The sequence below is a fragment of the Pollicipes pollicipes genome, unplaced genomic scaffold, assembly GCF_011947565.3.
Source record: "Pollicipes pollicipes isolate AB1234 unplaced genomic scaffold, Ppol_2.1 Scaffold_4740;HRSCAF=5597_pilon_pilon_pilon, whole genome shotgun sequence".
In the NCBI taxonomy this organism is placed as follows: domain Eukaryota; kingdom Metazoa; phylum Arthropoda; class Thecostraca; order Pollicipedomorpha; family Pollicipedidae; genus Pollicipes; species Pollicipes pollicipes.
In genome coordinates this window covers 9,961,258-9,977,112 of record NW_023596545.1, presented here as the reverse complement: position 1 = coordinate 9,977,112, position 15,855 = coordinate 9,961,258, and the positions used below count along the sequence as shown (strand labels likewise).

Here is a 15,855-nt window from a genome sequence, read left to right as displayed (position 1 = left end):
ATTTTCAGCGACATGTGGAATGCAGGTTTGTGGATGGTCTCAGGTTGGCTGTGTACCATTGCCTTGCCTGCTAGCGCCAGTCACCCTTTTTCTGCAAAGATGCGAACACAGCGTTTTGTGTGTTTCATAAACAAAAACGTCTTCATATTTCCTGAGGTGCTCGTTGCTCGCGGTCTGTCACTGCCGTGCTTTAAGATCGTGCGCAGCAGTTTGCAATGACAGAGTACCACCATTAGGCACGCGCTCAACCGTAAATCGTGTGGCAGGCATGCATGCCCATATGCTGTTTATTCTAAGAAAACATGTTGACGAACAAGTCATCAACTGGAGGTGAGGGGCGAGTTTCCATCAGCATTGCTAAGAACGTGGCAAATACCGAGCACGTCAGACAGGATAAGGGCACCTTTGGGAACACCACCTCACACCCATTAAGGTGCCCGGAACTGCTGAATGTGTCAGTGTAAGCTAAATGCACGTTGTATGTGGGCGTATCATGGAAGCTGCCTGGAGGCAAACGAGCCCTTGTAAGTATAACTGTCAGCTAAGCATGCCGACTTTACAGCGGGGGCGCTAACGATGGCCGCACAATGGCATTGACGTAGGCTGCGCGAGGCATTCAGCGATGGAAGCACCCAAACGTTCTGACACAGACAAACGACACATACGGTTCCCACGTTGTCATCTCTCTTTCGACTCCGATTAACAGAGCGGGCGCAAACTCGCGTGAAGGCGCTGCCGGCGGCGTCGACTGACGTCACACGGGGTGTGCGGTAATGGACGGGGTCCGACATCTACGGCGATGCGTGTCAACAGAGCGGACGGCGAGGCGCCAGCGTCGGCGGTGCCCGTCGGCCGAGGTCAGACGCCGGTCAGCGTTCGACCAGGCCAGTCGCAGCCGGCGGCGGTCGGCCGAGGTCAGACGCCGGTCAGCGTTTGGTCAGGTCAGCCGTGGCCGACGGCAGCCATGCCCGGCGCCAGTGTCGGACCGAGCGGCGCCGCCGGGCGGGGCTCGCTCTGGGGCGTGTGGCGTCGCACCACTGCTCAGTTCGTCAGCGACACGTCCGTGGTGGGCGTCAACAACGTTGGCAGGACGGCGCACCCGTTCCGCCGCTTCTTCTGGTGCTGTCTGTTTCTGGCCGGTCTGGGCATCACGCTCAATGATGTGGTCACCCTGGTTGGTAAGTTCTTCCAATACCCGGTCACCACCGGCTTCACCATGAACTACCAGGACAGCGTCACGTTTCCGGCCGTCACTGTCTGCAACCAGAACAGCGTCATGTGTCACAAGCTGCTGGATAAGCTGTACGAACTCCCTGATAGCGCTCCCTTGCAAAAAGTCGTAAGCCTCTCATACTGCATGGAAGCCCTGGAGAAGAACTGCATGGTCTTGTACAACTTGTCCGTCACCTACACATTCATACCGAGTTTTGTTCGAGACTCCACCTGCTTCACAAACAGCACCGACAACTGCTGCCGGCTGGAGGATTTCGGCTCCGGGCCGGGAGCGGTGAACGTCAGCGGTCTGGTGGGCCTGCTCAACTGCAACTGTCCGGGCAAGCAGCCGGTGACCTCTGGCCCAGACCAGCAGTCGGGGACCCCTGGACCGGCGCGCCGGAGGCGGAATGTCGGCGATCCAGCCGCACCATCTCCGGCAGAGCCCGACACGCAGCAGGTAATCGGGCAGCGAGCTGTGACGTCACCACGCCCGCAGGCGCTTGAGCTTCGACGCGTTTGCTGGTCGAAAATGGCATATTTCCCAGGTGGGAGTGTGAACATTACCGCAAGCCTGCGGCGGCAAAAATTATCACCAGTTGATTATGCAGTGTTTTAATAATAGTGTTCTAATGATATGGCTAATAGTGTTTTAATCTTTTTCTAGCCTGACCTAGCCTAACCTAGACTTACCTAACCCTACCTAATTCACTTACATACTATTTTAATACTACCGAGTGTATGGGGCTGGTGCGACCGAGCCCGTTTTTCCGCAAGTGTCTCAAAACGTCCGGCAGAGCGGTGTCGTGTTCGGCTGACCGAGTGTGATGCGCAACTTTGTCGCGACGTTTTCCACTTCTGATTTGGGAAATTTCTGGTGACTTTTTCAGATCAACAAGCCATAGTGGGGAAGCTTGCCTTTCTCTGCGCCCGTAGCTCCCAACAGTCAGTCAATACGCCACTTAATGAACGATGAATTTGTTTGCAGGAGGATAGCGTTGGAGCAACGTCCCGCAGGCGCCGCCGGGCTGCATCCAGAACACCTACTGACCCCACCACCAAGAAGCCCAAGGATGACTCGGAGTGAGTGACATGGACCGTTTGCCGGGAATTTTGAGTACAGCAATTGTCCTAGCTTCTTATATGCGTGGATGTTTTCTAGGCCTGCGGTATCCCGGGGGTGGAAGGTGCGCGGCATATAACAAACTTCTTTTTGGTGCCGTTAAACGTCTGTGGCACTTACTGTGTCCATTTGAAAAAATCATGCTGGATTTGGAGGACGCGGGTATGGTCATTTCACCTCTGACAGAGACCTAAGAGAGTCAATTGTGACCATGTCCAGTTTTCCTGAAATATCGACGAGTGTTGCACGGGCTTATCAATTTTGGAGCAATGTTCGTGCGACGTAAGCGATCGTTCTGAGCCTGAATACATGCAAAACATTCGCAAAGGCTTCCACAGAATAGGAATTCAGCATGACTGGGGCCATCCGGTTTGAAACGCGCAAGTGCACGTTTGGTATCACTGAACGTGTTGAAGAGGGGCAATTTCGTCTTTCCAGAATGGGCGAGGACGACATTTACGAAGACAAGATGGCCTTTTATGGCAGCTTTGCAAATCTTTCTGAGAGCACTCGTAAAGCCATCGGACAATCATTCAGCGAATTTATCAAGAGCTGCAGCTACAACGGAAAGGACTGCCTCAATGAAGCGTAAGCACTATCGAAGAATTGCTTTTCAGTTGAATATGTACAGAGCTCTCCTAATCCATTCGGTTGTCATGTTCTCCGTCAAGATACCCATTTGCAAGTCGTAAAAATTATAAAAAGTGTTTGCTTTAGCCTGGGTCCAGCGGCGGATGAGGGAAGAACGAGTATTCGGTAGTCATACTTTCACTACGACAGAATTTGAGTTCAAAGTGTTACCAGTTACAAAACACAAAATTGTAACCTTTCATTTGTTCAGAATTCGTTGGAGAAGAAGGTTTCTGCTAAGACGACGGTTTTTGCGTGTTCTGAGAGAAAACATTCCAGTCCCTGTAATGTCCTTACAGTTTTTGCTTGCGTCCGCAGCGAATCTGATAAAGGGGCCGAGCCCGCTATGAATTGACAACAAACGTTCAAGACATCTTGTAACAACAAATTACACTGGCGGCCAGGGACGTCGATCTCTATGTTTTGTCGGTATTCTAACCCCAAATGTTTGAGAAAACATGAGAGCATATATAACATACATATATATATATATATATATATATATATATATATATATATGTATAATATTATGAATATGTTGCTACTAGAATATGACAAAAGTTGAGAAAAACGAAAACAATGGCAAACAAAACTACACAAATTTTGTCGTCTCAGGGGATCAATCGCGGAACCTGCCTGCTATGTGCTGAAGGAAAGGCCTATTTGACAAATGAAAAACCCGCCATCTGGCAAAACAGAATGGGCTGTATCCGTCGCGAGACGCACGTTTGGGGAGGATAGGATAATGTATCCTCGAGTTCTCCCCTGCTCGCCCCACCCCCAAGCACACAGACACACACACACACACACACACACACACACACACACACACACACACACACACACACACACACACACACACACACACACACACACACACACACACACACACACACACACACACACACACACACACACACACACACACACACACACACACACACACACACACACACACACACACACACACACACACACACGCACACGCACACACACACACACACACACACACCATCGTTTTCGCAGATCGATGGCACCGTTGTGGGCCATTAAGGTCGGTCTAAAATAGCACTATTACACCTTTTGACATCATACTGTTGTTGGTGTCTGAGCCTCTTTTGTGACGACGCACGATTATGGTCTGCGCAAGCTCGCGTTATCGGGAAGTAATTAACGTAATGAACGCTGCCTTTTGGGTTAGGAACCCTGGTCTGGGTGTCCCAAAAGGTGTCGAGGATTTTCAAAGTTCATTGAATGCACTTTGTTCTAGATCCATAAGTTTTCCAAGCCAAAGTAACAAAATGGGTCAAATTAACACTTAAAATACGTCTCCTGATAACTCAAGACAGGGCTGAATAGCTCTCGGAAATTTTGACCACGAAGAAGCTGGTGGGTATTGACGCATACTCCATGTAGTAAGTCATGTCAAGCCGATTGAATGACGGCGGCCGTTGCATTGTTCCGTTCGGCTTCACCAGGCAGGCAACAAACTACATCAAAGAAGAGCGCATCATCGGAAAAACCCTCGGGAGGTTGAAGGTTTGAGCCAGATAGGCTCAAACCGCATGACAATTAAAAGGTTCAAACTCGTCACAAAATCCAAATTTTCCTTAGATCACTTGTGACGAAAGTTGGATGGGACCACTCTGTGGGTTTTGAAAGACTGGTAAGATCTGGCAAAAGCTAAAAGGCCGGCAAATCTTGCGGACAACAGACAATAATGGTGCTGTTCACAAGTCTGTGGATTAAGAGGTTAAGAACAAGGAACATGTCTCTCGAGTTTTTCAGATCTGGGCATAACGCTCATTGATGTTGAATGTCAAGGAACGGGTCGCAAACCTCAATGTCCCCTCTCCAGTTCCTATCTCCTTTTGGAGCCATTGATAGAGGAAAAACATAGCGAGTAACTTCGGATTATCCTTCGTTCCGTGTGGCTGACTGATAAACGGAAAGGCTTCCAGTAGCTGATGCGAACGGTCGGCTCGTGAGGTATCCGTCAGCGCCAGGGGTGAAAAAACTTCTGATTTACAGGACATGATTAGCGACAAAAACTGACACCTTTGGAAACCAACTGGTGACAAAATTGCGAAAATGCAAACAAATGTCAGCCGATCAAACCATATTACAACAGACCGTCCCAACTAAACGAAACTCAAAACTTAGTATTGGTCTGTACTTGTTAACACCTGTAGCGTGAGCATGTGTAGAACACATGCCAAAACGATGACGTTTCGCTTTATGAGTAAGTTGAGCCATGCGATGCTCTCAAACATAGTAGTTTTAGGATAGTTTTTAGGGGGTGGCAGAAATATACCACAAACTATACTATATCAGTGCTGACGTCGCAGATCAGTGTTTTTCACATGTTTTTCAGCCGAGACTCACTTCACAGACTTAACAGTATAAAATGCCGCATAACTAGGCTTCTTACCAGTCGTGAGAGTCGTGGCTGGCCACAGCATTTTGCGGCGAACGTGATCAGTCTGCTACGCAACGTTTTAAAGCGTCATGCCATTTGAGATAGTTGGGTTCGATTGATCGCCACGCGGTTATGCATCATGTTCAGTGCAAGACTGTAGGCTGCTGTTGGTTGCGTTTATATCGTGAGAAGCTGTCGGGCTGGAAGAACGTAGCTAATCATCAGCTTTTTTATGTAATAGCGTTAAAACTCCTGCCGATCTAGGATTGTCGTTTGTGGATACCTGAGCTGTAGCTTCAAAGGTAGATGGAGGACGATGGAGCGACAATTGTCAGGGATTCATCCAGGGCTTCCTGCTGCTGTGAGGAACAGCGGCTTTAAGGTAAGAGGCCGAGCATCGCTGGTGTTGGTCCCTCACGTTCCCCGTTGTATCGCTGACTTCACATACTGATCGGGGGACAGACGTAAAATAAGACGCTCTTCATTGTCATCGCACAGCATATAAAGCTAAATGAAGGCGCTAGAGGTGTTCCAAAATGCCGTTTGCATCTGTTTATATCAACGTTGCATGGGTTTTGCTTTAAATAATTGGGATTATGCTAAGATGTGCGAGTTCTACATCGGTAATGATTGTGCGAAGATAGTGGAGGTCGCCAGCGCTTCCAGCTAATTGCACGATGACGTCTCAAAACCAAAAGTGATTTTTTCTTGTCAGGCGCTTGAAGAACCATGTTACCGGTAAATGTACGGCTACAGGGATGTAGTTTTGTAAAGTGCGTAGGGTTGAGGGATGGAGGTGGGAGGCAGGAAACATGGTCGAGGCTGCCTTTGGAATGTACTTAAAACAGTTTTCCACAGATTTGACGCACTTCCTTTCATCAGTTGGGAGCAGGGGTACAGTTTCTCAATATTAGGTTGAGGGTGGAACCCAAAAAAATGTGAGCAACGAAAAATAGTGCTTAAGAAATTATGAATAAAGAGGGAAAACTGCATCCATGGTTAGGACGCACGGTCTCCTCTCCTTAACTGAATAGGAGGCTGCACACCTCTAGGCTGGTTATGTCAAGTATGCCTTTCTTTCATAGCTTTAGAAGTCCAGTCTCAACCATCACTCAGTGTTTGATGGCCAGAAAATAATACTTGAGTGCAAATGAGCGTCCAAAACAGAATCTGTGGCTTATTGCATTTATATTTATATTGCAACGGTTTCTGAAAGATATGGCTCCAGTTGAGAATTTAGACGATTCCAAATTTCGTCGGTGACAGAAAAGGCACTCTTCTCATCCCTGGTCACCGGTACGTCTTGAAGTCCGTCAACAAGTCATGGACAGTGGATTTGCAATAGTACAGGATTGCGGAGGACGCTCTGTGTAAATTCAGATATTTCTGGATACAAATCGGATATTTTCGCATTACACGGTCTTGTAAGGAACCTATATTAGAGTCCAACGGTACCGATCTGTATTATTTTGACAGGGTGAAACGTTGCGAAAATTGAGGAATAGGTTTAGACACCATGTAATGATAAGTTTTGGGATATCGTTTCATGGCCTTGACTATTTCACTGATGAAATAAAGGATTCATTCGCAAACGTTAGAGCACAAAAAGACAACTGCCGTTCTACAAAATGAAGTAGGCGGAGATCGTTGAGAAAATACGTCTAGAGGGTCAGGTAAGGTTTCCTACGAGGATCCCTCGACTCAACCCTCAGCCATTTACACAACCGACGCATCTCTTAGAATCTGCTGAGGACAGATATGGCAAGGCATCCAACACATTCTAGAGCAGTGGGAAAACAATGTGCGCTGCACTGATATTTGGGAGACCAATTACGTCACGCTTCGTTCATCCCAGCACTGCTTTGTTTCACAGTCGATTCTACCACGTTGCATGCATTTCCCGTTTGTGCTTCATTAGTCACGAGAGATGACGCAACAATCAATCGGTGGGCGAGAGTTCAAAGCGAGCAAGGTCCCTTGAATTGCGTTCGCACGATCATCGAGTTTCCCAAAACAGTCGTGCGATTTAAAAGTGCGACACAAATCATTCGTCAAGGACATCCGAATCGATCTAAATCAGCTGGAATAGAATGGCTGGTACACTCCCGTTGCAAATAACATAAATTGTGTTGCAGATATCAGAGGTGGCTTAAATCCGCGGCACCAGTGTAAAGATGATTACAAATTACAGCAGAAGAACCGGCCTCAGATATCAGGGAATGGGAAATTTATGTTCGTGAGAATATCTGAAGTTAAATTCCCTTTCACTAGAAACCACATCAGGTCAGCCAATACCTCCACCTGGTTCTGCACAACAACGTTTTAAATGAAGTATGCCAAGTTTTTGTCGTTTTTGTGTTTTTCACTCGTGTTTTGATCTGGCGTGTCCAATTTAGTCGGTGACACCAACTTTGCAACGTTTTCCTCTTCAGCTCATAATTTGGATTTAAAGTAGCCGTTTTGACGGGATAAATGTCTGGCCTCCCTGTCCACTGCTATGAAAATAGTAGTTTGTATTTGCCTTGTTTTCACATCATGTGCGTCATGTGTTGTTTGCAGCGTCATTAACTGGTCAAAATAGCTGCACTAAGTGGTGTGAGAGCTGGGAATACTTTATTTGGCGACACCGATATACAAATGGGATTTTGATATCATCCGAGCTTAACGAAACCACATAGTGTGGCTTTGATCACCCCCTATGGCGTTTAGCATATAGCACTTCGAAGCCCACGTTGGCTTTGGGAAACATTGCTCACAGGGATTCTCAGTTCGTTGCAAGGCTAATCACATAAACACGTAAGTGTGCATGTTGATGGGTGGGGGGTGGGGGTCAGGACATTTTCGGCTGCCGCTGTTGGTATACGTCCCTGTCTGCTACTGCACGTTCTTGCTGGTGCGCCTCCCTGGTGCCCCCGGGGGATGCCTCTGCACACGCTTCTCCCGAGGGCAAAATTCATATGGGAGCCCAGCGATCAGTCTACAAGCTGATGGTGTTTGCTGCACGGCTCGGCACATGGGAACTTCGGTACTCCCCACATCAGCCCACACGTACGCACAAACACATGTAAACCACAGAGCTGGGATGAAGCGCATGACCAGCTAATGGGCGGGATGGCAGGGCCATCCGGCACCATGCACGGATGTCTCCTCGTGCACGGTTGAGTACCCTTGATCGCGTTATACCACCTCTACCGCTTGTATGGCGGTGATATACGAAAGGAGTAAAGACGGAACCGGATGCATTTAGCCCAATTAGCTGCCCCCGTGCAATCGCCGAATTACACTGGCAGAGGTATGTAGGATATTACCCCAGGGAGTTCCCTCGTCCTGAACTAGTCGACAACAGTCTTCATGTGTTTTCGGCGCCTTGTCACATTGGCTTCAAACCTACCCATTCGCAGGTGTCCACATTTTGCCACCCACCCCCGGCAGGCATATGGGTCGCGGTCCCTCCCTTCCCCCCCCCCCCCCCCGCCTTCTGTATTGCACTAAATTGATACGTCTGCTCGACGCCTCAGTGAATTGAAATAAGCTGCATTCCATTCCTTTGAAACATATGCATATATGTGAAAGCCACGCTTATCCTGCATTTAAAGCGTATCAGACCAATTTGTTATCAGCCTGGCCCCGACACGGCTACTGAGCCGACCACGATGCACCTAAGCTAGACGACGCTTGTTCCCTCACCTGACCTCCAGGGTGATGACTCACTATTCGGATGACGTTCCCTCGTACCTCGTTCACAATGAGACCGCCCACCGCTCCTTCGACCACGCTCGCAGCACTGCGCTGCTGCACGCGCGTCTTCGGCGGCGCTCCGTACAGTAGGGGACGTTGCCTCCGGTGTTTCTGCGCCCCTAGGTCTTACAGTCTCTCCGACCGGCGCGCTTCGGAGACTTGGCCTGACCAGTCTGTTCGGCGACTTAGCCCCCTGTCGCCCTTCCTATGAGCGTCGATGTTGTGGTCTCCTTCCCTACCGAACGTCCCGTCACGAACGGCTCATAAAGCCCATCGTGAACCACGTCGAGAGAGGACGGACAATGCCCCGATCACTCCCGGCGTATTATTTACCGATCGATAGATCCAGGTGCCCCGGTGAATAACCCTGCGTCCCGAGCGGTCCAAACTGGTCACTGGCCGTGGCATGAACTGCGCCCCTTTATACTGTTACGCTTGAGACCAAGTGAGGAACGAAAAAATACGAGTAGACCGCCTCCTTGCCCGAAAACAAAAGTCGCGTTTCTACAAGTCGCGTTACCCTTCAAGCATTTATCTGCGTAAGAGTAAAACTGCAGTCGTCTGGCTTCCCCTGAATCGTGAGTACAGACCAGCTGCATTGCTCGGGCGAGTTCCGCGCTTACCACCCCTCGCGGCTATTACCAGTTCTGTGTCTGTCAGTCAGGTGAAAGTTTTACTAGCTGGACCAGGCGACACATAAAACAAAGTGAAAAGGAAGTCTGGTCGGAAGAAAAATCCGCGCACGTGCTCCCAATGGGTTCAGTCGGAGTTCTACCGCCGCGAGTTATCGGAGCACACCAGAAAAAAAACAGCCGACGAACAAACCAACGGACACCATAGCCGCATAAACCTTTCGTGAGCATACGGACGCGGCCCGGTCGCTCCACCCGGCCGCGATGCAGGACCGGCGGGGGCTGTCGTGAGCTGGCATATATTCCTACGGCCTCCTCCAACGGCTAGTTCAAGACGGCCGCGGCGTAGTTGAATGAAGGAGTCGCTGTGCTTGAGCGGTCTCGACCACTAAGTCTACCCTTGCAGTGCTCGGCCGCTCGCATACTGCGAGTGTTTCTCGTGTTCTATGCTCTCTCGTCGGAAACCCGCCGGCTGACCCGTAGCTGTCTAACCGTAGACCTCTGGAACACTGGTGTTCCCGCGCACGACGCTGGCCGAAGCAGGTGGTAGCGCTGTGCCGCGAGCTGCGGGCTAGCTGCGCCACCTTAGGCGCGGGTGCTCCATTACTGTCCCGATCGGATCACCTCCAGCTTTGCTTCAACGTTAGACAGTTCAAACGCAACCCATCAGTTACATTTACAACGTCGTCGGCACATCGTCGTCAGACGCCACATCCAATCCACTTGTCTTGACTACCCGTTTCCAACCCTGATACGTCCATAGCAGGACACAGGTCCGGCGATGGATACCGCCACCGACGCATCGTGCCCCCCCCCCCTTCTCCCCATCCTTAATTATTGGATCGCAGAACCCCCGCCTATCGCCCCGTGCTGCACTGCCGGGGGGGGGGGGGGGGGCAGATGGCCAGCGCGCTCTGTTTTCTCTGGTTACACAAAAGGGAAGAAGTGTGTTATGACCCGCTCCCTCCCGGTGGGGAAGGGCCAGGGGACAGTTTCGCAGTGCACAGTCCTCCATGGTTCGGTCGGGACGGGGATGATAGCTCGGGCACTCACATTGTGCGAGTCGTCGCTGCCGTCTCGTTGCCCACGGTGCAGGAAGTCGAGGCCGCATGGTCGAGACGCCCAGCGGCCAAGTACATCAGCTTCAGGTACACGGCCGCTGCCACCCCTCGGGTGCTTCCCCTGGTCTCTCCTGGACACTTTCTGTTTCCCTGCCTGGCTTGATGTTTTGACGCTTTCCAAGTTATGTGTAATTGGGTCGCTCTGTCCTCGTTTCTGTATTGTGGATGGGCCGGCGTGCCCTACTTCCCGGGTCCAGCGAGACTCGTGCGTCGCGTCAACAGCGGCGACTGCACGTGCCTTCCCCTTTGACCCAGCTCCCACGCGGCGCGGCGCCCCTAACACTAGTTCGTGAGACGACTGCGCCGTCACAGCGAGGTTCTGGAGAAGAGGTGACGCTTCGCTATTTTCCGCCCGTGATCGGGCGTCACGCACCTGTTAATCCCGCCGGCGGCAGATGTTTCGCTTCGACGTGGCGGTCTGGCTCGTAACTAGGGCCGCCGTCACGCCAGATCCGGGAGCGGCCGATGCTTTGTTGCCCCCGGCCGGTCGTGGCGGTGCTTGATCTTGCTGATCTCCTCAACATCAGGTGCCCTTCTCTTGTTGTTGATCGATTGGCTGCAGGTTCGGCCGGCTCCGCGCTCCCTTCCCAGACTCCGCTCGGCTTAATAGCCTTGTCTGGTTCGGGGGCTCTGGCCCTCGCCAGCTTACTTGCTGCCCCGACCCGTGATAAAGCTTCATCGCCTCCGGACGGGTGGTGAAGAACATTCAAGATTATAAAACTGTATCCCTACAAGGCAAGCAGTTTTGCACAGCCATGTACATTACAGGCTTATACCAGTCATCCAATGCGCTTCTAGCTAAATGGCTTTCGCCATTCGCCGTGCCAATCACAAACGTTTATTTCTATTGAAGTCACTGATACCCATAATTGGCGAAATGCGTTTAGATATCCACATCTGCGGTGTACCAAGACCCCGATTGTCGGTATTCGCGGGCACCTTTTGCTGTTTATCAAGCACATTTGTATGTTAAGTTTGCTCAATTTCGCCGCAAAATTTCCTCTCACAGTCGTGTAGGCTACGATGGATATCGCCCGCGCACATGTTGTATGCGCCATAATCATACATTCCACACGTGTCATTAGGAGCTTCAGGTAAGCAAAATGTCCAGCATTGCGCCGAAGCTTTGACTGCGTAATTGGGCCAAGTGAATTATTCGCCCATTACAGCTTATTGGTGTCGGAATGAAATTATCCAGTGCTATTATTAGCCGTCGCCGGTGGTGAGGTCTTACCAGAGTATGTTTTTAGGACATGCCTTAAAGGTGACGCACTCATTTAAAGATTCCTGGAAGCCTACCCGTGAGTAACTTGATTGGACACTGCAAACACACCGAACCTTTTGCTATATGCATCCTCCTTGTGCGTTTGGACTTTATGCGTTGTTAGTTAATAGACGGTCCGCGACAGCGCTATCGCGGCTGCAATATCAACTGTGACCAGGCTCCCCGTCCTCGCACAGGTACTTCGAGGTGATCAGCTCTGCGTCATACGGCAACTGTTTTGTCTTCAACGGCAACATATCCAACACCCTGGACCTGAGCGCAGGGAAGCGAAACTCAGTACTGACAGGGGCAAACTACGGTAAGGTCATGGTTTTTACTTTTTTCATTAGCAATGCGCTGGCCTGAAAGGGAGGCACTGCGTGCATAAAAACGCCGAGACATGCTGTTTCTAAAGCACTTAATCCATTACCAGATCATGCTCCATCGTACTTGGTGAATAAGGTTGGCAGGAAAAAGTAGTGTACAGTGGTTAGTTTCGTTTTCGAGCATGCTTAGAGCACCCAAATTGTCATGCCAGTTTCCATTACAAAAGCACAACTGGGTTTGATGCACAATGTTGCGCTAAGCCTAGGGAAAAATAGGCCTCTATCGCTTAGTCACTCATTGTATATTTCAATCGCTCCAGACAGCTGAATTGCCTTGGTGTTAATGTAATAGCTCAGATCAATGCCACTACCGTAATAAATTGGTCGTCATAACAAAGGGGGAAGCATTGGAGCATGATTGGCCATTCATTGCGTTCCGATCGGCATCGTGGTTACGCACCAGATCGATGGCAGGGCAGTCCCTCCCCGATAACACCCTAACGGTCGCTCGACCCATACTTTATAATGATGTGCCAATGTTAAGCCCGTTTTGGTATCGCATTGCTGTCTAAGCCATGATAATAATAAGGTTACCTCAGTTATGACGATAAAAAACTTGCAATTAGCTCACATTAGCATAATTTTTTGTTTTGATCGAGCCAGGTAAGGCTTGACACGAATAAACAAACAACTCACGAACCAACCACCAAAAAGCTCCGCTTGAATGACCACTTAATTGCCCCTCCAATATATGTGACGGGACAACCTTTCCTAACACTGTGAATGAATGGTAGTAGCTTATTGGGTGGTTCTAGCGGGCTGTCGTTAGCCGACTTTGGCTATGACTATTTTAAGCTTTCTCAGGTATGATTTGTCCTTGCCTAATGCATAACACAAGCCTTGCCGGGTCTGCACCACCCGTTCGCTTGCCCCTTTATGTTTGTTTCCTCTTCCTAGCTGACAGTACCGCGACTTGATTTTATGTTTTCTGGTGTTAACGAACGGTTTATTGCGTCGCAGAGATGGAGGGAGGAGCACTCCTGGTTACCTGCTATTGGGTAACGGCATAAAAAACCAAAGCTGCTTCGACATAATACATTAGCGGAGGATGGTCCTGATGCAAGCGCACAGCTTCAACAGATTCAGCTGTTCTGCACCGCAACATCATCAGCACCTGCACCGCAACGTCTGGAGACTGTTCTATACAGTAGCAAGGAGCGAACGCTCACTCCGCCCTGGCTTGGCAGGCTAGAGCTCGCTTTACCTGAAAAAGTCATTGTTTCACACATTTGGGATTAAAGCTGTTGTAATTAGTAAGCCATTAAGTTGCATGGACTGCAAGCTGCTTTGCATGCACGACGCGAGTGACAAAAACACGGGTGGGAGCTGACCTGGAACTCGTTCAAAAGCAGAGCATGCATAATATTCCACCCAGAGCGTTCGATGCCAGCTTCTAGAAGCCATCAAGCTCATGAATTTATCCGCAAGATTGCTATCTCGGAGACATCTGACATGTCGAGGTTGTTGCGTCCCGTCGACCCGCGTAGCTCCGCGACACACTACATAACGGCGCTGCTCATCGCCGAGGCTATATTTACACTCGTCGTACCACATCCTAGTCAAACCCCATACTCGTTATGCCCAACCGCTCTCTGTGCACGCGCACAACTTCAGGACATACGGGCAAGGTTTTTCCACTCTGTGATTCCGGGCTTACGGCAGTTTGCACCAGAGGGAAGACACTCCTCTGCACATGAACATCAACACAGGGGTTTCCTTGCAGCGCATTTTAGTCAAAGCGGTCAGTAGCTGTGTACAGTGATGTGTCCTAGAGAAAAGCAGCCATATTGCTGTAAGTCTAAAGAATCCACACATCGGTAGATATGGCTATGGACATGTTGCACGCATATTTAGGATGTCGCCGCTCATTCATCCCAGATACGTATATTTTGTTCCTTGTGCTTGATCTGTTAACCAGTTCACCGACGGGCCATGCCAGCCCATTTACAGTCGCGCACGCGTGTTATTTTTTAAGTGACGCACGGAGTCGACACTGGACTGGAACAATATAGTTCATCGCATGACAAACTCCAGGCCGGTGGAAAAATCCCTAGGTGTGCCGGTATTCCAACAACAAGCCTCAATCCCCACGTGGCTCATCCATTCTCAGGCTTCCATCCAGCAAGAGTTTTTATGAGTTGAAGTTTTTGCGCGGACAGTTTCGATCTTCAATGCACCGGAAGGTATTAAGCATGCATCGGCAATATTGGGATAACATGTTATGAACAATTACATAAAGGTCGGTAACTGCGAGCACAGCAGTCACGAGGTCACAATGCCAAACAATCAGAGCTCAATGTATTTCTCAGTAATATCAAGTCATGTCATCAAGTCATCAAGGCGTTCCAATTGTGGACCTTCCCACGATTTTCCCGCTACATCGCTTGTGATCAAGATGCTTAAGAACTTACGATCCAGACAGTGTAACGGTCTGTAGATTAGAAACTCCAGCAAACCATACATTCACGTTTTCCCTCATTACCTGCTTCATGCCGTTTGGTTGCACCGCCGCTTCTCATCGCCGCTTCCCATCGCCTCTTCTCACCGCCGCTTCCCACTGCCGCTTCTTACCGCCGCTTCCCACCGCCGCTTCCCACTGCCGCTTCCCACCGCCGCTTCTCACCGCCGCTTCCGACCGCCGTTTCCCATCACCGCTTCCCACCACCGCTTCCCATCGCCGCTTCTCACCGCCGCTCCCCACCGCCGCTTTCCATCGCCGCTTCTCACCACCGCGTCTCACAGCGAGCCTGCTGAGGCCGTCTCCCATGAGGCGGCCTAGCAACAGCCCCACCCGAGCGACAGCACACACTACGGCAAGAGTGCCTATGTCGGGCGAGCATCGGTAACGTAGGCAGTCCAGAACAACCAGCGGTGTCGCCTCGCAGCTTACCTCTCCGCTGAGCCCCATAGCTCTTAACGCAATAATAATGGCGGAACGAGCCTTAACTTCGTCGAAGCGCGCCGTTCTCTCGCTCGTGTTACGAATTGTACCAGCATGCAGCAGTTCTCCGTTGAATAAAGAATGAAACGTGTAATTTCTTAGAGCTGTGCACCCACTCTCAATCCCTTCCTTTGCTCTTGATGGTTTCCGCACCAATAACGTGTCACACACACCTAGCATTTCTGGCTACGGAGCAGCGGTTTTTAGGGAACGCTGCACCTCGACATAGGACCTGCGCGGGCGGTGGGCAGCAGCCGGCGATTACGCTCACCGCCGGCATCGGACCGACATCGCTACAGTAACAGAGCCATGCATAACAACTGCATGCTTTAAACACATAGAAATATACACTGTGAAGTATAAAATTTCCCCAGGAGAATGCCTATTTC

General features: G+C 50.2%; 1 protein-coding gene across 1 annotated transcript in view; it reads left to right on the top strand.

Annotated features, from left to right (window-relative positions):
* Positions 1 to 587: 587 nt before the first annotated feature.
* LOC119099021 (degenerin-like protein unc-105) overlaps positions 588 to 15,855 on the top strand; it is a 28,818-nt gene continuing 13,550 nt past the window's right edge. The window contains exons 1-5 of the mRNA XM_037222068.1: positions 588 to 598; positions 991 to 1,672; positions 2,201 to 2,295; positions 2,774 to 2,923; positions 12,337 to 12,458. Of these exons, the coding sequence (XP_037077963.1) occupies positions 588 to 598; positions 991 to 1,672; positions 2,201 to 2,295; positions 2,774 to 2,923; positions 12,337 to 12,458 (1,060 nt within the window). The remainder of the gene's footprint in view (positions 599 to 990; positions 1,673 to 2,200; positions 2,296 to 2,773; positions 2,924 to 12,336; positions 12,459 to 15,855) is intronic.